Source organism: Struthio camelus, chromosome W (genome assembly GCF_040807025.1).
Source record: "Struthio camelus isolate bStrCam1 chromosome W, bStrCam1.hap1, whole genome shotgun sequence".
NCBI lineage: Eukaryota > Metazoa > Chordata > Aves > Struthioniformes > Struthionidae > Struthio > Struthio camelus.
Genome location: NC_090981.1, coordinates 60,089,019 through 60,112,118, shown reverse-complemented (window position 1 = coordinate 60,112,118; position 23,100 = coordinate 60,089,019). Strand labels below are relative to the sequence as shown.

The window sequence follows — 23,100 nt, the reverse complement described above, 5'->3', positions numbered from 1 at the left end:
GCAGCCCATTGGCTACCCGCGCCCGGCGTCGCCCTGCCGCAGCTGGGGGCCGCCGAGTCGGAGGTCCCCGCGGCAGGCGGAGGAGAGGGGCATTCTGGGAGGTGTAGTCCTCCGAGAGGCCGCTGACGGCGGGTCGCGTGCCCAAGGAACTACCGATCCCATGAGGCCTCCTCTCGCATCGCTCCTTCCATAGGCTGAGCGGGGCGGCGGCCAGGAGAACTACACCTCCCAGGGCTCCTGGCGGCGCAGCCGCGGCTACAAGGTGGAAGGAGGGACAAAAAGGGTCAATCCCCCCCCCCCCCCCTTTACACACCTACCCACCCCCTAACTCCTGTGCTGGTCGTGCCTGGGAGTTGATGGTGACGGGAGCCGGGCCGGGGCCTGCAAAGGATGGAGGAGAAGCCCTCCACCAGCATCAAGCCCTACCTGGACAAGCTCACCCTGGGCGTCACGCGCATCTTGGGTGAGTGGCAACGTGGAAGAAGAGCCCCTTGGGCCTGGGGTAGGCCAGGGCCGTGGTGCTGGCGTGGAGGCCGCCCCGCAGCCTGGGCCCCGGAAGGGGCCCCCGGGCCTAGGCTGGTGGCCCCGGCGAGGCCTAGGCCGTGTGTCCCCAGGCAGGCCTGTGGCACTGTGTGTGCTCAGCAGGTCCCTGCCCCAAGGGGCTGGCAGGACAGGTGGCCCTTGAGGGTCTGGCCTGGCCAGCCGTGGGGCGTTACTGAGGCTGTGGGGTGCTGGGCTGCTGCCCCCAACCACCTCCATGGCAGGGAGTTGCTGGGCTGCTGGTGCGCAGGTGATGTGAGAAACCACGTTGCTGCTTTTTACTGTCAGTCATGGTAAGTTTTGTTGAGGTTCCTGCGCTGGGACCGCTTAGCTCTGAGAGATCTTGCGCTTCTTATTTGTGCACAAAATCTCTGTTTCTAGCTTTTCAGCTTACAGTGAAATTCTTGGCACTCTGACTTGACAGAGCTCTTGAGTTTCAAAGGGCTGAGAACAAAGAAAGAGAACTTGGTGTTTTATTCAAAATTACGTGTAATTTTTAGCCTCTCCTGTGACTTCTGAAAATGCAGGGTCAACAGATACTGTACCTAATGACAGGAGTTCAGCATAGCGATGTGTTCTGGCAGAAATATGCGAAGAGAGGCTGATCATTGTATCTGCTCAGGATCATCTCCCCATAAGTAGTCACCCTGCAATTTATTCCCATGCCCCAGCACCTTTTCCATAACATGCCTGGCTTGTCATCTTTTTTTTTTTTTTTTGTCCAGATCTTGAACATTCTTGCATCCCTTCAGTTCCCTTTGAAGTTCAGCAGGAGTGCAAGGAATTCAATGTCAGCATCAGAAAATAAGGACTCTCAGACAAAACTTTACTTGTGGCAGTAGAATCACAAGAACTGCAGAAAATATTTGCATGTGTAAAGGATCTTGTTGTTAGACCTTACATCTGTAAGCAGCTGAGGGCACAAAACTGTCATATCCCTATTGCTGGAAAGCAATACTCTGATCCCAGGCCTTGCATCTGCCAGCATTACAAATCACACTTCACAGAATAATAGATGAATGTAAAGCCAGAAGTGACCACTGTAACTATCTAACCAGTGCTTTGTGTCCTGGGACAGGGAGTTTCATCTGGTAACATATACGTATCGCAAACAGCACAAGTTGCTAGAGAGCTGCACAGCCAGATGAGATTAGATGGTCGTGGACTTCAATGAGCACAGGGTTTCATCCCCAAATTCTGTTCAGAGCTCTCTTACGAACGAACTTATGTGACTTCTCAGGGTTCTTTTGTTTTCCATCTGTAAGGTCAGGATAATGTTACCACTCTATACCATGAGAGCATTAAGGGAGTGAAACTACTGATAATCAGATACTGGGGAATGCTTCTTATAAGTAGTTCTTTTCAAAACACGATGAGCCTTACCCACATTTGCAGCACCCAGGCACAGATGTTTGAGATCTACAGGATGTTAACAATGTCCAAAAGTAACATTGCCATATAAACTGTTTTGGGTAGGCGTGTTGCTTTACAGCCAGCAAGACATGGCAGTCTGGGTTTGACTCTGAAAGTCCTGTAGCATGCCTTTCGCGTGGAATGTGTTTGCTTGTTTCTTCTGTCTATATTTTTTTCTGGTCTGTTGTGTTGTGTAATATAGCAATGCATACCTCGGTCCACTCTTATGATGTTTCACTCTGGATCTTTTCTGTCTCATCAATCCTTCTGGATTTTCTGCTTCATGAAGTAGTTCTAATGAATATGGTGCCACAATCTACATGCTTTGAGCTGCTGAACTAAAAATTTTGGAAAACATTACCAGAGCAGTCTGTAATAGTGTTGGTTTCTTTCAAATAACAAAGGATATCTGAATCAGAAAGATGCTTTATATGGTAGTTTGCACTACTAGAAACTGTCTTGTTATTTTAACTCTTCTTCTGGGAAGCCTCGTGAAGGCACTAGACAATTCTCTGCCTACCATAACATAAAAACAATGATAGGTTTTTAACTCTGAGTTTTTAAAACACTTCTATGGGGGATGGAAATGATCACGTTGTAAAACACAACATACTCCTTTTAAGCCAGAAAATATTACACATACAGTATATGGAATCCCAAGACCCACTTTTCCAATACCTTTGAGTAAGTGTTCATGGGACCATTCCAAAAACCCTTGCTTTAACAAATTTTAGCAAATTCTGTGTATGAGTTTTTTCTTTTCAACTTCTAGTCTCTGTGGAAATCCCTACAAGGTGGAAGATTTCTCTCAAGCATTATGAAGGTTATAATCTGAGGGAAGAAGGGAGAGGTGTCTTTTTCCATTCCCAGTATAATTCAGTTTGCTGAAGTTTTATGAATAATAGTAGCATTCCAGAAAGCTTGATTGCTCAGAACTGAATTTGAATGGCAAGTGTTAGCTGTTCTTGACTTACTGTCCAGAATAGGACCATACTTCACTATTTAGAGTCTTTCTGAATACATGAATTCGTATCTAATACACTTTTACAAAGATGCTGAGAGTTTATCCCATTTATAGGAAATACTAGCAGTACAGTAAGAACTGCTAGTGCTGTGATTTCCTGCTTCCAGCTTTGTGCTCAGACAGAATTACACAGAATCACGGAATGGTTGAGGTTGGAAGGGACCTCTGGAGATCATCTAGTTCAACCCCCCTGCTCAGGCAGGGTCCTCTAGAGCATGTTTCCCAGGATCACGTCCAGACGGGTTTTGAATATCTCCAGCGAAGGAGACTCCACCTCCTCTCTGGGCAGTGTGTGCCAGGGCTCAGTCACCCTCACAGTCAAGAAGTTTTTCCTCAGGTTCAGACGGAACTTCCTGTGGTTCAGTTTCTGCGCGTTGCCTCTTGTGCTGTTGCTGGGCACCACGGAGAAGAGACTGGCCTCACCCTCTCGACGCCCTCCCTTCAGATACTTGTACACATGGATGAGATTGCCTGTCAGTCTTCTCTCCTCCAGGCTGAACAGGCCCAGCTCTCTCAGCCCTCCTTCATAGGAGAGGTGCTCCAGTCCCCGCATCATCTTTGTAGCCCTCCGCTGGACTCTCTCCAGTAGCGTCATGTCTCTCTTGTCCTGGGGAGCCCAGAATTGGACACAGGACTCCAGGTGAGGCCTCCCCAGGGCTGAGGAGAGGGGCAGGATCACCTCCCTCGACCTGCTGGCAACACTCTGCCTAATGCACCCCAGGAGACCATTGGCCTCCTTGGCCGCAAGGGCACACTGCTGGCTCATGTTTAACTTGTTGTCCACCAGGACACCCAGGTCTTCAGACCTGGCTGAAGGTTCTGGCTCCTCCTTCTTGCCCTTTCTGAACACTGGAGTGACACTGGTTTTCTTCCAGTCCTCAGGCACCTCTCCTGATCTCCAGGACCTTTCAAAGATGATGGAGAGTGGCCTAGCAATAACATCCGCCAGCTCCCTCAGCACTCGCGGGTGCATCAGTTAGACCATTAGATCAAGTCATTCTGATTAATACTGGAAAGCATTTTTGGAAGCCTCTAGATGAAATGTGCTAAAAATAGGGCAGGATTTACTGTGATGTTGATTCGGAATAGTTAGCTGGGAGGATTCTCCAGAACTGGTTAAGCTTTGTCCCATATCTTCTGTCTAACCTTGTTGGCCTCCTGATTTCTTCCATCTGGATTCTAAAAGCTAGCATGCCATGCATGCTACGGCATTTCTTCTTTTTCTTCTTCATGTTTAGCTCCCATCCATACTTGCACACCTCTGTTAAGCATGGTCTTCAGATAACCCACAGGATATTTTTAATATAATATTCAGACCTTTAAGATGAAATTTCTCTTTCTTTTGATCTTGGATTTGGTGCGGACCTCTTTAGAAGATGCAGTTTGCTCATCCCTGGACATCTTCCTGTGACTGATGCGTTATTAAATCTTCCACCGTCCCAGCCAAGCCTTTGTGCAGGATGAGTTAAACATCTCTACTATTTTCTTTGATCACAGAAATAACAATTACTTTGTTGTTATGATCTCTTAACTTGCTATAAGACTTGACATATTTCAGATGGAGAAGACCAGTTAGATCACTGATCCCAGACTTCTTTAAAAGCAGAATGCGGTCTCCATACAGAAGACTTGCATTTATGCAAGAGACAGATCATCTTGCCTTGCACCCAGCTATTTGAAGTGAAGCTTGGCAAAACATGAGGAAGTCTTTTATACGTTGGAGAGCTGTATTGGCCAGAAAGATTACCTAGATGACCTACTATGAATTTTTTTTTTCTATCTTTAACTTTGAGTTTGATTTTCTAGTGATATATTTTGTCTTTAAAATTATCTGGCAATGTAACAATTAATACTTCTATTTAAAGCAAAGTTCAGGCTTCCTTATGCTGACTGCTGCTCTTCCACCGGCAGAACAGAAAAGGGTAGCACTGCTGCTAGAATTAGAAGCCTAGAGCTGGAGATAAAAAATGAACCAAAGCTCTCTGGTGCCTGCCTTTCCTGTCTACTGCACTGTGTATGTTTTAGCAGAAAGCAATTATAATATGTGTGACTGCTTTGGGAGCCCATACTTTCACAGCAGAGCCAGTCTTCAAAGCCCTGCATAGTGATCGTTTCTGCTCTATAGCCTCGTGTGCTGGGTTTGCAATTCCCATAACAAGTAAGTAGTCTCTCTGGACCTGATCCAAAGTGAATGAAGTCAGCGGGAACTGTTTCAGTTGGCTGTAGATGAAGTAAAACGTTATAAAATAATAAGTGCGAGGGAGACTGTTGTGCCACTACACACCTGCAAGGATAGCACTATGCAGATTAGTATCTTGTGTTTTTATAGCATTCGTTCCCATAAAATATTCAAATCACTTTTATAAATGATGAGCTCAGTGCTCTTAACAGATCTGCATGTGCCCAGCTGGGATTCTAGGGAAATGATGTTTGCTCATGCTGGTCCATTCTGCAGAATCAGATTCTACATCTGTTCAAACCTACTGAATCCAGCCCTGAAATGTGCCCGTCTTTGTGGCATACAGAGGCTAGCGTTTCACAGCAACACTGCACAGCGTCTTGTGTCAGGCTAAAAATATCTTGCCCAGCTAAAACCGCAGAGCATGCTTGCAAAAAGATTCACCTGACTTTTAGAGTTGTTCGTGAACCCAGGGCTGATTTTTGCCGTGAAACTTCTGCAAAAGATCAGACCTTAAATACCAAATCTATCTGTAGTGTGCATGTCTGTATGTATATATATATAAATGATCAAAGGATGTCATCTTGTGCAGCACTAAGCATCCTCATGCCAGGACGTGCTGAGTACAATTACAGACAAAAGAAAGCCACTGCTTAGTCACAAGCATAGTTCTTGTGGTCATTAATGGCTTTCCCCCAGCTATCTGTCAGGTTCACTTGCAAAACTGTCTGGCTCCCAGTGTTTGATGTCACCCATTCCAGCTGCAGACACACTCTTCTTTTCCTTTTAGAGACTTCTCCAGGAGTTGCTGAGGTGACGTTTGTGGAAAAGGAACCAGCTGAACGCCACACTATCATTTCATGGGAGCAAGTGAGTGTTTTCATGATAGTTCTGCAGTGGGGTTGGTCTGACTATACTGCAGCCCGTGGAGAATGTCAAATGACATGGTCACCTTTTGTTTGCTTTTAAGACAGCCTGCTACCAGATGCACGCTGGATCTTGAACAGCCTTTGTTTTTCAGGTATTTCTCTGGTTTCTAGAATATCACATGCACGTGATCTGTTAAAGGGCCCTCATCAGTGAGGGAGTATTTAAAATGCGAAGTCTAAGAAGGAATTGCCTTGGTGTTATAGACAGCAATAGTGATGACTCAGTGGAGAACGGACATGGTTCTAACTCAGCTATGAAACCATTTTCCAGCTCTCTTTGAGACAAAATGAAGAAGCTCTTCATTATTTGTAGCCATTATAGGTAGAAATCTCAAGCTGGAAAATACTCCTGAGCCATCTAGTTCATTCCGGTTGTCCATTTTGCCTTTCGGCCTCAGGTATTTGCTTCCATTTCTCTGAGCCCCTCCTTCCACCTCTTTGGCCAGCAGCCCCAATCTTTTGCCCACACATGTCCCACTGGCTGTTCCAGAAGCCAGCAAAGGCCGCATACTACCTCAGCTCCCCACTAGCAGACCTCAGTGCATCAGACTGCCTGACCAAAGGGTTCCTGAACACTGTTGTGTGACTGTGGTGGACAAAGATGGCATTTTTGGTCACTTCTCCGAACATAAATGTGTTTTTCAATCCCATGACCCAATGCACGTGCATACACACGTGCGACTGGATGGGGGCACAGGATGAGGAATGACTGCTTTCTAGGCGTTGTTTTTTTAGGGTAGCGGCAGTAGTAGCTGACCGGCCTTTGGAGAGGTACATGGCAGGGGACGAAGGTGAATTAATTGTCCTCCCTTTGCTCTAACCCGTGCTGTGCCCAGATGCATGCGCTCCCGGCAATTGCACTTGTTACTACTCCCTGAAAATAACTGCCCCTTTGACATCTTGCCATGAGTTATTCCTAACAAGTAAACAAAAGTCTTGCACCCATTTTGGTAACACCCTTTCCCAATTAGTGATATTTATCAATAAAATATAAATCCAGGTCAGAGTATGTGTGATATAGTGTTCAAAAGCCTGGGTTATTTACTGAAACTTGTACAGTAGCCAGTAACTGTGGTTAGAAGAAATGTCCAGTTTTTCAGGTTCATGTGAACCGATTCTTGATTTCCTGCAGCTGTGGTGGATTAAGGGCACTCGAAAGAGAGAAGTGCTCAGACTGGCTGTGAGCCAGCTCAGGTTGGGAGCAGGAGAGAGGCATTTACTCGTTCTCCCTCTCTCCTCCCCCCCCCTTTTTTAAAAGGCAAAGTCTATTCAGTCTGAACGTATTCTTGTTATATCAGGTACTTCTTATTCTCCTAATTAAATCTGTTTTATCTCAAAATTGAGATATTCTTTTGGACTCAAACTTTGAAATGCTTTAGTCAAAGCACTTTGCTCAAGGCAGAACATCTTCCCCCACCCCAGTGGATGAACTGTGCCAGTAAATGCTAAGAATTGAATAGATACAGTTGAGCTGGAGCTAATGATGAGGGACTTCACTGTCTATTTCTTTGTTTCCAGTTGCATTGACAAAATCTGAACTCTCCTTTCCTGAGTTCAAAGCTAACTATTTCTCTTGTATGTGGAAATAAGAATACGTAGCAGATCTTGGGCTCTGGGGATGAAATCTGATCTCTAGCACAATGGCTAGTCCATGCAATTGCAGTACGTACTGCAGTGAAGATTAGGTGTAAAGCACCTAGCACTTCACAGAGCCCTTCAAGGATAAACTCATACCTGTCCTTTTCCCCAAGCTCATCGTACTTGGATCTGAATACAAGGATATACATCCATACCCAGTGTTCTCTTTTAGCACGGTTTCTTTGTAGCCACTAGGTGGCAACACTTACGCATGTAATCATATTTTCTCCATAGCTGAGATTTTAACAAAGTCTCATTCCAGTCTGTATTTTTACCTCCCACTATGTCTTTGGTTAGGAAAGTCTTTGTAGGGCTTTTTGTATGATGTAGATAAAATTGAACAAACTCGTCACGTTTTTTTCCAAAACCTCACTCTTCTGATTAAGACTCGTCAAATAAAAGCTCTATGATTAAGATTTTCTTTACAGTTTTGCTAGAAGCAATTCTCATTGTCCTATTGCAGTCTTGTAGAGGAAATGTGTTCCTGCCAAAAGCAAATCTATGGTATTCAGAACCTCTTATAAGAAAATCAAACTAATTTTAATTATGAATGACTGTAATGGTATTCTAATAATCCGTACTACCAGCATTAATTTTCTTGTCATTGTCTCAAAAATAAGCTATGTTTGTTAAATTGGGTTATGCCAAGTTTATGATAGTATTTAACTGGATATAATGGTGGAAGTTTTACAATTTTACATCAGCTTGTTGAATGCCAGTCAGCTGAAGCTCTGCAGAGGGAAAAGAGCTTTATGACAGGATACAATGCAGTAGGACAGCGGGAAGGCAAAAAAGATGTTTTCCAAGGCTTTCTGTAGATGCAGACAATCAGAAAGAGCTGCTGAAGTTTACATTTCGTGAAATCAAACCGGAAATAAAACCTGAATATTTTATTGGAAATTAGCACGCTGACAAAAATATATAAGATAAATGATTGTCAAGTATTGATGTACTAAAGTATGGAAGTGAAAAGAGAGAAATTTTCTGCTTTCCTGATGTTTCAGACCTGCTAAGCTGTTATCTTTGCCCCAAAAGAGTGAGACAAGCAATAGAAGTGGGAGTAGAGACAGAGTTAGCATATGACTGGGACACCAGTGATAGTGATCATATATCCTGCTATGAGCCAGTTCTTACTTCTAAAATTAAGTTGGCATCCACCTTGCTACCCTCCATACGCAGTTTGTAAAAAGGGACATGATAATAAAATATTGCTAGGAGATACTCTGATATCTGCATTAAAGGGCCTAATCAGTGGTTTCCTCCTCATTCAGAAGAGATAAGTCACTCACATCATTATTTTGCTTTTCAAGAATACAAAAATACGTTTTGCTGGGGGGAGTTCAGCACCTCAGCAAGCAAAGCAAAATGAAGGAGGTCATTTTGCCTATTCTTCTAATTGGCTTGTTAATAGTGTCTGAACTGCAGCTGGCTGGCTGTGAGTGATCCCTACCCATCACACTGCTGGAGCTTTGATGTTCTCCGACTCCGCATGAGAATTTTGTTGTTCCTCCTTGTGCCGTTTGTCTACAGGGATTTATTGTTCTGTAATAAAAACAGAAGGAAAAAAAAAAAAAAAACCTTGAGCAGTTTACAGCTTCCCTGCTGTGGATTGTCATAGGCTGCCAGATGATTCAGAAGCACTTTCTGTATGTAAATCTCACTGGGAAATGAGGTGGCTGTTCCTGGCTATTTTGGAAGCCTTCCACAGTTTTTTGTCCCACATCTCATTTTGACTTACAAAGCTTGTGCTCAGATCCAGTTACCAACGATTCCTTCTATGGCAAGTGTGTTTTGCTCAGCGTCTCAGAAACTTATATGATGAGGCCCTATGCAGCTTCAGTCAGACTAGCCTTTACCCAGCAAAGTATGTGTGTGGACACACACATCCACAGTAGCCCTTTTCCCCGTTCTCCATGTGTGTCCTCCCTCAGCATTATACAAACCTGCAATCCCCAATCCCCACAAGATGGGACCTACCCGTCTTGAATCTGCTTTGTGGCCCCAAGCGTGGGAGAGGCAGGGAAGTGGAGCCAGCAGAAGCAGTGCATGAGGAAAGGTAGATTTCTTCAAGGTGCATAATGGAGTGCAAGCTGGAGGAGTTCTGGGATGCCCATAGTTACATAGGGCAACCTCGTTTGTATTCACTAGCAGCCAGGGTAGACCAGTCATGGGACTACGTGAAGTTAAGGAGAGAGAAAGGTGGCTGCTGACTTGCTCCGCTACTGGGAAGCGACATAAATCCCTTCCTTCTCTCCCCAGGAGGTGTATAGAACTAATTCACTTTTTAGAGAAGTCTCTCTAGGGTTGTTTGTTTTGACTGTTGTGCAGTTCCTTAGGATATTTGCTTGGGAGGCATTGTTTCAATTTAAGTGAATTGCAATATGTCAGTGTTTTAGCTCTGGGTTCAGTGTTAATCAGGTCTTGGCAGCAAGCTTTCCTGGTTCTAATGTTCTCTGTCCTCAATGGAGTGTACTTTTTTGGGAGACTATTTGGGGATATTTTAGATGATAAACGAAAGAAATAGACCTCACACACCATATTGGGCACTTGGGATGTTGTGTTTTATGAGCTGATGAGTGTAACCAGATGACTGGGATTTTTTTTTTTTTTTAAAAAAAAAAAAACCTGATTGCCAGGGCTGTGGTTAAGCCACTTCTGGCATGTTATTAGGAACATTGTATTTTGTGGGGCTGGAGATCATAACCCTGGAAACTACCAGATGAGCGAGGAGAGTACAGCTGCTTGAAGTGAAGCTCTTTTTCATGTGTGATGGTCTCGTTTCTCTGACCTCTGCTGTCAGAAGACCACTGTTTTGAAGTCATAAGGTCCTGTGGCTGAGCGTAATGTGACAGATCAGTCAGTCCTTTCTGTCACATGGGAGAGATGGGTATTAGTAAAGCTTTTTAGGATTTTGGATAGGCTGCACATCTGCTCTGATGCAGCATTTCCCACCCTTATATTTTGCACCATCATTTGGAAAGGGTCGTACTTAGGAGGATCCTAAAATAAAAGTAAAGTGGAGAGGGCAACCATTTCGAGAAACGTGCACATGTTGATCTTTCTCTCCAGAAAAGAAGAATTCAGTGCAGAAGGCCTATCCACCCATATCCTTTTGTGGAGAGACCAGTCATCCCAATGGATCTGGTTCTCCTGCTTACAGGAAGAACCCCAATGAAGTCAAAAGAGCTGTTCCCATATACATTTTTATTGCTGGAGTAGTTTAGTTACAATTGGATGGTTTGAAGATGGGCTAGAAATGCTGTAAACATTTGTAGTCTTGTAAATTTTGGTAACAAACAGGTCTGTCATTTTTTTCTTCATAGTTCTAAACCTAGTCACCTCCCTTGCAGCTACAGCATGAAACTAGAAGTGGTGAAAGTGCAGCATGAAATTATTTCGCACTGAGAGTAACCCACAGATTAAGGTGTGTTTGTTGCAGGCATTTGAAGAACTTCAGATATGTCCACGTGGTTCAATAATCTTCTGAAACTTACCACCAGAGCTTTGGCCATCAGCATGCTCTTATCAAATGACAATAAATTCTTCTCAAAACAAAGTTTCTACAGTATCAGATTCTCTGCTTTAATACCTGTTGCCTCTGGAGATTTTCTCAAGCGGGGTTAGAAAAACACTGTGCTGGTGACCAGGCTGCTGATGGGGCAAGTAAAGTAAACTGCCCTCCGGCAAGCTGCAAAGCCATTAGTATCTGGAACTCATCAATAGCAGCCTGTAGGCATAAATGGGTATGCCTAGCAAGTAAATAACTTAACTTGCAGGAGTGAAGGGTGTGGGTGCGTTGGAGACTCCTGCCTTGTGTATATGCCACGGTTTAGGGGACAGAGGCTATAAAAGCTCAATGAATACGAACATAAATAGGACTTTAATAGGCAGAACGGCCACCCTGATCGTCGGAGGGAATGTAGAGAGGAGGAAGCTAGAGCTCACCCTTTCTCTTGCCAGTCGCTGACAACCACAGTTCAGCACTGCAGCTGGATGTGTGGCTTGGAGGTAGCTCCTGCTGGATAGGTGTGTTGAGAGACTGGATCGGAGCAGAGAAGGGATATGCATGAGTTGCAGACTTGGGGAAAACTCTGATTACTATCTCTCAGATTTTACAGATTTGTGGCCCAGATTAAGTAAAGGTGTATGAACTGTGTGTACCTGAAGGTTGTTTCCTCTGCCTTAGATACCATTTAGCAGATTCTTCCTTTATTTTACATGGCTTTGAGTGTTAAACGTTTTGGCAGCTGCAGGGAAGTAGCCCCAGCAGACAGACAGTATCAGAAAGCTGTTAGCATCTGGTACCTCTCTGCTTGCTCCAAAGTGATTCTGTTGGGTTTGAGACACATCCTGCATTTCTCCATAATACTTCAGGCCTCTTGTGATTTGTAGAAAAACTCCTGCGTGTTGCCAGAGGATTTAAAGAACTTCTATATGATGACTGATGGCTTCCAGATGACCTGGAGTGTGAAGACTGATGGTGAGTCCATGTGTTCCTCTCCACTGATACCGTCATTTCTGTGCATCCATTCTTTGCTTCACAGAATCCCTTTAGTTTCAATCTTTCTTTTTGTACAATCAGTACCTACCTCTTGGCTTCCTGTACAAGTCTAAGCAAAAGCACACACACCAAGTCATTTTGAGTGAAAAATTAACACCATTCCTTAACTGCAAAAAAAAGTAGTCTTGCTTCTGCTAGACAGTTTGATCAGCGACTATAGAAAACTGACCTCTGAATTAAGAAGTGAGTGCACTTCTGCATGGGATCGTAGACTGTTTTAGAGATGTTCTAATGTTAAGGAGGTGTTCTAATGTCATCTAAAAGATGAGTGCAGATCAGAAGTCCCTTCCTGATGCAGCAGGACAAAACTTATTGCTTGCCTGAGCTAGACTCCCACAGAAGGAAACTTGTACACTGAACACTTGCTAGAAACCAAGCAAATCTTCATGACATAAATACCATTGCGTAGCACACTGATCATCTGTTGACATCCAAATTTACGTATGTAATTTGAATCTAGTAATTAGGCTCCCTTTTTAATTCAAGGAGAGAGAGGCAGCTTTAGAGAGGACGCTTTCCTGTCGTAAACCAGTAGGAGGAACCACTCTCTGATAATGCCTCTTTCTCTTTAAAAAATATGTGTATGCACAATCCGAAGAGACCTGAACTGTGCATTGATTTTTAAACTGGCAAATTGTATAGAAGGCCAGAATGGTGACCTTGTACCAATAACATGATCCCTCTCTCTTTTTCCACTTTACATGTTATAAGGGGGGGACTTTCCTTTGCTGTCACATTAACATGTGGATTACCCACTGTGAGCCATAATGAGTGCTTTAGAAAAGCTTACACACCAGTTAATACCTTTCTTCTCTCTCCGCTCCAAGTGGTAGCTTTAATCTGAGGAAAATGAATCTGCTGGAGCTATCTGATTGCTCACATCTCCAAGCGAGAAAGAGGGAGGCTAGGAAGGTCATGACCGTGTTAAGGTCCAGTCTGTCATCTTAGCTGTTTACATACTTACCTGTCTTAGCTGGAACTTTTTTTTTTTCTTCTTCTTCTTCTCCTTTTCAGTTGGTTTCTTGCTTTTCACGTAGATCTCACAACTGGGTGGATGGAAGCCAAAATCCATCGAGCATCTGAGCAGAGGTCACACAGGTTGTATTAATCAGCCACGAGGACAAGACCTTGCTCGATAACGAGAAACAATGTACCAGAGAAGTGTCTTATCTCAGACTTGCTGATATCTGTCAAAGTTTAACTAACAACCACCAAAATTTCTATCCCTGAGCCTGATTCTGCTCTCCCGCTAGCTTAAGTCTATTCGCTGGAATTATTTATGGAGTTATTGGTGGAAGTGAGAGTAAGATCAAGCTTTATTGTCCATCCTTGTGTGGCAAGAATCAGGCAGTTCTTTTGCTCTGCACTGGGGCCCTGCCACTGTAATCGTGGTGCTTGTTGCCTTACAATTGAGTTGTCAGTTGAGGCTATGGGTACTGCTCGTTTCGGGTGTCAAATACATGGTTCTCCTCAGGAAATGGAGTTTATTTTCAGAGACATTTGACACGAATACTCTAATACTTGCATTGACACTCTGTGTTTCAGGTGGGATTTAGTGTGTTATGACCTCTGAAGAATCTTGTTTTCAGGGCGCAGAAGTGCACAGAGCCCAAGGCAGCTCACATAACTATTTTGTTTGAGTAAGCATCCAGCTACGCCCTGTGAGGCCCGTCATGCTAGCATGTGGCTGAATTGGGTGGTTGTGACTTAGTGACTAGTGACAGTGCAGATTCCTCAGAAGGAGAGACAAGCGGCAAGTCCTCAAGCATTCATTCAGGATTACCCACCTGCTGCCACACTGGTAATAGCCCATGTTGGAGTGGGACCCAAGAGCATGCACCCTGAGCAGGTACATGGGATAGAAGAGGATGAGCTGCCCAGTAAGTTGCAAATGGGTGGCATGATTCTTGGGAGGAAGGACAGAAGCATGCAAGAGTGTTTTGTGGGGGTGGCTGTAGCTAGCTAGGATTTTTAATAGCCAGTTTCACAGAACTGGGCTGATACAGCTGCATCACAGCCCTAGTCAGCAGTGCAATTCTCCTATCGTCACAGCTCTGAGATGGTGTTGCACGAATAGCACTTCCCCTTTCCTATTCCAGATTATAGCAGATACAATCACTAGAGATCTCTCAGTTGATGTCTTTTTGGTTCTGTAGCGGGGCAGAAGCTGCTGACGTGGCGTTGTCTGAAAAAGGCTAATTCTTGCTCCTGTGGAGTCTGACTTGGTTAAGTATCCAGGCTTACTGAACATACCCATCCCTTCCCCACCTCTGTGTTTTGGAAAGGCTTAACTGATGTTTCAAGAAACAAAAAAATCTCTGTACTTTCCTGACTCTGGGATGTAATTAATGGTCGATCTTATTGCAGATACCCCGATGCCCTTGGGTTCCATGGTGATTAATAGTGTCTCAAAGCTATGTCGACTTGGGGGTTCCTCAATGTACACTCTACCTAATGCACCAACTCTCGCTGACCTGGAAGATGACACAGATGAGGAAGGTAATGTCCTATTAGCAGGCTAGAACACATGCTTTGCCTGATCCCTTTTGTTTTGTTAGGATGACGTTAGGGTATAGTACATGGATATAACAACAGAAGAGGTCGCTCCGAGTAGAGATGATTTTTTTGTCTCCTGGGCCATATCCATCCTATGTCCTAATAGTCCCCTACAGCCTTGAGAGGTGTAGACCTGTATACTGTGAATCTCATGGTGATTGTTAACTCTGACAGTCACTAGTATTATTTCTATACTCTTTGGTAGCCGGTCTGCCCTCCTATTCTGCCTTTTGCCTTTTTAAACTTTTAACTAAGGCTTCCTCCAGTGACTCGGCTTACAAAGTGTTTGTGTGCTTCTGGTGTTATACAAACAGAAGGAAACAATTTTAGTCTTGGTAGTAAAAAGGCAGCTGGATATGCTCTTCAGAATTGGAAAAAAAGCTCTGGTAAATGTATTTAAAGGTGAGATGGCATTGGAGAACGTGTATTTCCAGACTGACTAGAAATGTAAGATATCCTGCAGATTAAAAAGCAAAAACAATTAAAAAAAAAACTTCCTTTCTTCAGAGCTCTTTCAGTCTAACAAGGCTGGAACAAGTAAGAACACAAGACCAGGATGAGATGTCATGCTGACTCTTTCAAAAAATATTGCTGTTTGATTTTACAGTCTTGTTTCTGAATCTCTATAGCTCTTGTAGTTTCTCAACGTGGCTGATCTTGAGCTTGTTGGACGAACCTTTCTTTCTACAAATTCCAGTTTGGCTGCAGCCCTGATATTCCAGCCACTGAAATAAATAGGCCAAATTCTGCTTCCCTTTAGCCACTCAGAGCTCCACTGATGCACCTACAAGGTATATTCAGAAAAAGTTGTCTCCCACAAGAGTTCTTATCCTGACTTCTTCCATGGAAAGCTATTCTTAAGAGTTCAAATGTTATGTCTCCCTTCTTCCTCGGCAGGATTAAAATTCAAAGTGATATTTTGCAACAGTATGCAGCTGCATAGTTCCAAAACGGTCCTGTAGAAAAGACTCTGCGGTGGTGGTTTGTCACACTGAATATGAGTTAAAATGCTTGGCTGTTGAGGTGGCTGATGTCATACTGGAATGCATAACGAAATATATATGTCATCAAATTCATCAATGTCTTTTGTTAAGAGAAAAAGAAAAAACTGTTCTCCCTGTACTGCATTAAAAAAAAAAAAAAGAGAGAAGGTAGGGCAAAAATGGGTGTTGGATAAAACAGAAGTAATGTGCTTCAACTGCAGCAAGGAAGATTCAGGGCAGACATGAGAAAAACTTGTAAATGATAAGGGTGCACTGGAGTTCACTGCCTGGCAATTGTGGCATCTCCAGCACTGGAAGTCTTTAAGAAAAGATCAAACAGCTCTGTGGAGTGGCATCCTTAAAGAGACATCCTGCCTTATGCCAGAGAAGGGCTAGAAGACAACTTGATGTCCTTTCCAGCCATCTGATTTTGTTTGTTTGTGGTATGTTTTCCTACGGGAGAGACTTAACGATTTTTCTCATGCTTTTTTTAAACACAGGGAAATTAATCCTTTCCAAGAAGCATAAAAATAATATTTTGATGTAGTTCTTCAATTGATTTGTTAGTATCTACCAAATAGATTTACTCTTTGCAGCTGAAAGACAGTCAATTTTCCAAATATGTTTCTTGAAGGATTTTTTTCTGTTTTTAAAGGTAATGAAGGCAAACCAGAGAAGCCACACTTTGATTCTCGTAGTCTTATCTTTGAATTAGACCCATGCAACGGGAATGGGAAAGTTTGTCTTGTTTATAAGCACACTAAACCAGGTAAGACTGAAAAGAGTGAAGTTTGCCATCTCTTGTTGCAGGTTGTGTCTGGGGGACAGATACATAGCATCATCTTACATTTTTGATCTTCTTTACCTTTGTAGATGAACGTTTACTGGGAAGTCATGGCTGCACTGATCTCAGTGGCCAAGCCTTACAATGACTTAGCGGGAGCTAACATTTTCTTCCTTTTAATGTTCGAGTCAGAGTTATAACTTGCGATTTCTGCATGCATAGCCTATTTACATATTAAAACAGGAAAACACTCACATATGACCTACAGACAATCATATTGAAATAATACAGAGCTCAGCCACTCACTTATCCCTGGTTACTTACATGTCTCAGAGTATTTCCCTCACATTTTGATGCAGAAGGGTGTATTTTGCTTAGAAGCAAAGGGTGGATGGCAAAAAATAGTCCTCAGCCCACTGAGACAGTCTTAGACTGGCTGTGCCACCTAGAGCATGGATGGCATTCCTCCAGGTGCCAGCGAGGTCAGAATTTGGCAGGAAGGGTCAAATGGGAGAGCCGAGCTGAGCCAAGCTTTCTTTTGACAGGTACACAGAAAGTTGTTTTCAGTCATGGACTAGTGAAACCCCCAATTACTTGTAGAGTAGTAGTCATCTGACATTCAGAGTGCACTCTGTACATGTGCACTCTGTACATGTGTATACATTTACATACACTGCGTGTGGACGTGCACATGCGACCTGTTCTTAGTAAAATCCTTCAGTTGTTATCTTATGCCTGTAACTGGGTGTGGCTAAAATTCCCAGGGCTGAAACTTCTGACTTATCTTCTTACCTTTCTAGTGATAATGATTCCAGCCCGTTCAGTGGATGACATGGGCAAGGGGAGGGAACCTTATTTGCAGGCGTTGATGTCGGCATAGGAGGCCTTATGTTTAGCTGACGGTGTTCAGAGTCTCCATTTACCAAGTAAAATCACTTCTTTTTGTCTCTGCTAATCTGACTGTGATTTTTTTCTAAGAAGTTGCCCCCCAGAGAAATTTTTAGTCACTATGGAAAGCCTTTGCAAAATATGTTTTTGTTGGCAACATACACTCCCATGACTTCCAGACTCTGGACTCTACTCGGTAATGCAGATGACTGACTACTAGTTAGTTACTGTTTCTACTTTGCAGAGCAGATAAATGTTTGCAATAATCGTACTTTGAACTTGTGTTACAAAATTAGTGTTTTCCAAAGATGCTCCACCTGGAGTGTCAGTCCCAGGTTGGGAAGTAATAGCGTTGCATCCGTTTCACCGTGAGGGAAGTGAGTATAATGGCTACTTCGTGAGTGTTCAGTAAGGCTGAAAGCAGAACCAAGACCCCTTCAGCCCCCATGCTCTAGCCATTAAACCATGTTACCTCGGGAAAATTGTATATGTTAATCAGGGATGCTCTCTTTCAGAAGGTCCATCCTTTCAGATAAGTGTGTTGTGTCTCCCAGCTGACACTGGCCGGGAGTTGATCTCTATCACTGCAAAGCAGCAATATAATTTTTGTTTCTTTTTTCTAGTTGTCTCCGCAGACACAGAGATATGGTTCTTGGACAGAGCTCTATATTGGCATTTCCTCACCAAAACCTTCACAGCCTATTACCGCCTGCTCATCACCCACCTGGGTCTCCCACAGTGGCAATATGCCTTCACCAGCTATGGGGTCAGCCCCCAGGCTAAGGTAAGACAGCAAGATCAGTCTTTCAAGTAAATCTGGACCAGAAAACACCTTTCTACCTTTTGAAAAGTGGTCTGCAGGCTCAGGTAGGCCCTCCTAGTGAGCCCTGGGGAAGCCCATGAGCCTTTCCTCTCTGGCATGTTACAATCATCTGCTTACGAGAATAAAGTCACTACTGTTGTGTTAACTCTGCTTTTTCACCTGAATTGAGCTCTGCCTTTGACCTCTGATAGCAGGTGGTGGAACCCCAGCTACTTCTGTGCTTTCTTGGCTCTGAAGCCAACCTCTACTTCCATGACTGCCATCAAGTGAAGAGATATAATGCCATTCATCCCCACAGTTATGTATGATTTGTATAGATCATCTTTCTAGGCTTTGCACAGAACAAGAGCTCTCTGGGTGCACAGAACAAGAGCTCTCTGAGTGGAGAGGGGGGTCCAGGTAGACCTGGACAGAAGCCTAGAGGAGGACTATGAGCTTCAGCCTTATAAGAGGTACTAATCCCTTTCCATCCTCCTCGGTCACAAAGAGGTGCCCTGAGGAAATGGTGGCCAAAAGAGTAATTTAAATCCTAGCAGTTCCAGAAGTACTTGTGGGACAGTGCAGCTTTCATGCTGTTCCCTGCTCCAGGTATGACCTGCTGGTCAGTCCAGTTCATTATTATTATTAAAATTGCTATTCTACTCTGCCAGAACCCTGCTGTTAGAGGCTCTTGCCATCCTCTGTGCTTGACTGGGCCTTCAACCCCAACCCAGCTTCCACCTTGTGGAAGGTCAGAGAATGGACCTGATAGCATTGCTGAACACAGCACATAGGCCTGTGCAATGTCTGTGCACGTTCGCAAGCTCTTGTGGGTCTCTGTCAGTGTCTTGCCCTTACCTCTGATATAACTGCTGTATTGCGTGCATCAAAATTGCTCACTAAAATCACTGCCTGCTTCCTATCTCTTCAATGCCTGCAGAATTTGGCTCTTTGTGTTTCTGGGTTTTGCACTGTCATACTATGCTCTACCTTATCAGTCAAGGCTGCGTGCGTGGTATTCGAGTATATCCCTGGGCTCTGCCTTTCTGTAGCTTTCCTGCTAGAATATTTTGGTATGTTCAGTACATTCACAAACCTTAGTGAAATCACTCGTATATACCCTAGGCATTTCACAGCATCTATTAAATTATGTCCTTCTAATATGTTAACCATTATCATTTTTAAAAGTCTTTAAGGATGATATATTAAAGCCCTTTTCCATTATGCAGTGCATTAACTGATTGCCCTCTACATTTTGGTATCGATCTTCTGTTTATCTTGTTCAGCGTTTCATTGAGGGTGGTTTCAGTGGGGTTTGTAATATCATATCCCCTACAGTTTCATTTCCTGACTTCGTGCAATGGATAACTGATAGGAAGAGCACTAAGAGATAGGGACTGCAGGGCATAGCATTATGGGGGCATTTGGGAACGAAAAAAATGTATTCTGGTCACTTCTAGTCATAAAATCAGGGAGAGGAGAAACAATATATATCCTTGGTGTAAAGAGTTAAAAAACCTGTACAGGATATGTGAAAGGTGGGAGGGAGGCTGTATTTTAAAAAGTACGACTAGTTTGGTTCTGTTTCATAAGCACTCCTAAATTCCAGATTTTGTTAATCCTTTTTGCTTCTCTGAAGCTAAATAAATGTGGTTTAGTTTCATCCCTTTCCCTTGCTTGTCCTCCTGTTGGATTAAGTCAGGAGTTGCTCCTACGCTGCAAGAAAGGTAGTGTTAGGTTTGTATCTGGTTCTCCTCTTGCCCTTCTGGAATGTGGAGCAGTTACAGGACTGTAGCTGCAGCTGGGACCATCCTTATCACAGGACACTTTGTGCAATCCAGTAAACTATTGCAAACAGATATGTGTTCCTGCTGGTATATGATTAAAACCAGGTCTTGGGGGTGAGGGGAGAGGAGGGAGGGAATGTCTAATGGAAGATTTTTAACATCCTCCTTCCTCACCATCCTGCCTTTCAGCAATGGTTTAACATGTATAAACCCATAACCATCAACACAGCTCTCCTTTCTGAAGAAGCTGACTCCTTTGTGAACAAGCTGGACCCCAGCAAGGTATTTAAAAGCAAGAGCAAAACTCCAGTGATCAAAAAGAAACCACCCTCCCAGCCAGCAGGCTCCCAAAAGAGCCATACTAGCATGACCTCCTCCAAGACTTCCTCACTACCTGGGAATTCTTCAAGGAAGCGAGATCCCCAGATCTGACCCTGGACAGCATTTGCAATAAGCTTTGATGTTCTCTGCAGAATCTGAGAGCTTCAGACCAAGCCCCTTGCTGTGCATGAGTAGATCTTCCCATGGAAACTACATTGTTGCATTTGCATGAAATATAACTACAATGTACTTTGACGTGGGAGGGAGGTAGATCCTGGTGGCTTTGCGCAAAAACCTTGAGACACTGATTTAATTCACTTCTGCTACTTGCAGCATGTACTTTTCAGAGGGCATGAAGTTCTTGATGTCACTGCTCTGTAGAGAAGCTGTTATTACAGTGCAACTACAGCCCTGAAATGAAAGTAAATGTAAGCCACTATTACTTTATTAGACCCTCGCTGAAATACAGTATGTGAGGCTATTTCTGCTGGCTCCTCTGAAAGAAACCTGCCCTGACCTCGCATGTTATGGGAGCAGGCTGGAACCCACAACACAAAGAAATATCTTTCACTTCAGATAGATAGACTCAAACTCTGCATTTCCCTGTATTCCTTACAATCTTCCAGCTCTGAGATTAACGGTATAGTGGGACCTGAGGTTTCTGTGTCCCTGCATTGGCCTAACCACTTGCTCTACAGCCTAGACCACTCCTTGGCCTTCATGCCATAACCTTTGGGATAGTGAGCTCTGTGTGATGTCCTCTGCAATGAGCCTGGCGGCAACAAGAAGATGCAAGAACCCTCGTTGCCTCTGCTTTCTCCTCTTGCGGGAACTGGCTGGGGGCTGCTAAGTCAGGGCAGCCACAGGTGTACAGTAGCTGTAAGACAGGAGGACACCTTGATTTGTTACTCGTTCATTTGCCAAGCTAAGTATTCAAAGAAGCCTTTGTTACTTATTAAGTGGGCAGGATCTGGCCAGGGGTCATTGAGATCCTACAGTCCTAGAAGACCCTGATGCTATTTTCTGTACTGTAAGTTTTTCAGGGTAGAACTGCACTTTAACCCATTCATTTCTGGTTTTCAATTGCGTTTGACTATTTCCATTAATTTTCTATGCCATCCAGTCTTCTTAGATATGCTGGAAACACATTGTAGCAGCTAGCCCGTTCTGTGCCTGAGTAGGGAATGCAAAGTCACCGTCTCCAAGTAAGCACTGATTATTTAAACAACAGCATATTTTATTTATGAAACAGTTGCGTAACTGCATAAGACCAACCTACCTCACAGGGATGTTGTGAGGCTTTCACGAGTATTTATGGCCTTCGGAAAGACCAAACCACCCTGTAAGTGCTTAATAGTATTTTAATAAAGATTTGAATATTTTCCTCCAGAGTGACTGGGTATTTGAAGATGCATTTGGGAGTATATGCACAAGGATGTATGGTAATAGCAGGGTGCAGGCCGGATTGTTTTTTATGCAGTGAAGAAGGGAAGGGTTAGAGTGTCTTTACGCTGATCCCACCCTGAGCTACTCTGAAGCTCCTAGTTTAGTTCACACAGACCAAAAGTCTCAGCTGTATGACAGCAGCTCTGCTTCTGTCCTACGCTCACCATTCAAAAATCTGTGCAACCATCAGCCCCAGCTCTGCCATGCTTTTCTGGCTTCCAGCACTCCCTGCAGCCCACCCTCAAGTGTGGCTGCTCAGAGAGCCCTCCAAGGGTTGCCTGGCAGCTGCCCTCTCGCATCCCCTACACTAAAGAAAATCCTCTAATGCTCTTCAGCCCTCTTAAGATGATGTGCATCTTTTTCCAGGTGAAGGACCTGCTGTAACTGCTCTAGTAAGACAAGGTCAATTCAAATGAGGAAGCAGGGAGGTTAATTTCTGCCACCCTACCTCATGCCACAGTGGTACATTGATAGTCCCTTTATTTAATAGTGAGATGTGAATAATCAATTGTCAAAGCCATTAAATGCCAGTTTCTGGGACTGTGTGCAGCAGTGATGGTCTGTCACATCCTACCCTTGGAGACTCCTGTGTTGTGCCTATTTGCAGGATCCGACCCTGGAGCCTCAGTCATTTGCTTGACATATGTACCAGATTTGCTTAAGAACTTTCTAGAGGAGTTAAACTGTATCACCTGGCCTTCTGCAGGCACCTTCTGCTATTGTTTTGCTTCTGGTCCAATGCTTTCTCAGACTTATCAGGCTGTTGCAGGCCCTTTCAGTATTTCAGATGGAGGTGGCAGAATTCCTGCTGAAGCACAGCAGTCTCTTCCCACGTTTCTGGTGAAGTCACAGTGGAGAAAGGCTGTTCCTTTGTTTTATCATTTGGATGTGCTGTCAAAGAAGCTGTTATAATCCTTTCGTATACTGGTAGCTAAACTCTAACCCATCAGTAACAAACATGGTTCCACCATGCCAACATAGCACAAAACATCCCCTACCCTGTTCCAGGAGAATTGTACAAGGAATCGTGAGATCCTGCAGCTTACAAATTTTTCAGTGCTTGCTGAATGTTCAGATAAAAAAAGCCAAAAAGTGAAGAGCCTATTTCAGACTGTCAATGCCTTTGCTTTTCTTTGTGCTCTGCCAGAGTAGATGCTAGGGTGTCAAATTAGCAAATGGAAACAAATCTAAACCTCTGATTCATTAGTATAGTATCTAGCTCTTACAAATAATATTATTGGTTGACATT

At 43.8% G+C, this 23,100-nt stretch overlaps 1 protein-coding gene across 1 annotated transcript; it reads left to right on the top strand.

Annotated features, from left to right (window-relative positions):
* The first annotated feature begins 40 nt into the window (after positions 1–40).
* Positions 41–21,787, top strand: LOC104152007 (tubulin polyglutamylase complex subunit 2). The gene is made up of 7 exons (XM_068924830.1): positions 41–463; positions 5,947–6,026; positions 12,116–12,203; positions 14,652–14,783; positions 16,479–16,592; positions 18,119–18,279; positions 20,274–21,787. The coding sequence occupies exons 1-7, from the start codon at positions 391–393 to the stop codon at positions 20,514–20,516; spliced, it is 891 nt and encodes a 296-aa protein (XP_068780931.1). The 5' UTR covers positions 41–390; the 3' UTR covers positions 20,517–21,787.
* The last annotated feature ends 1,313 nt before the right edge of the window (positions 21,788–23,100 follow it).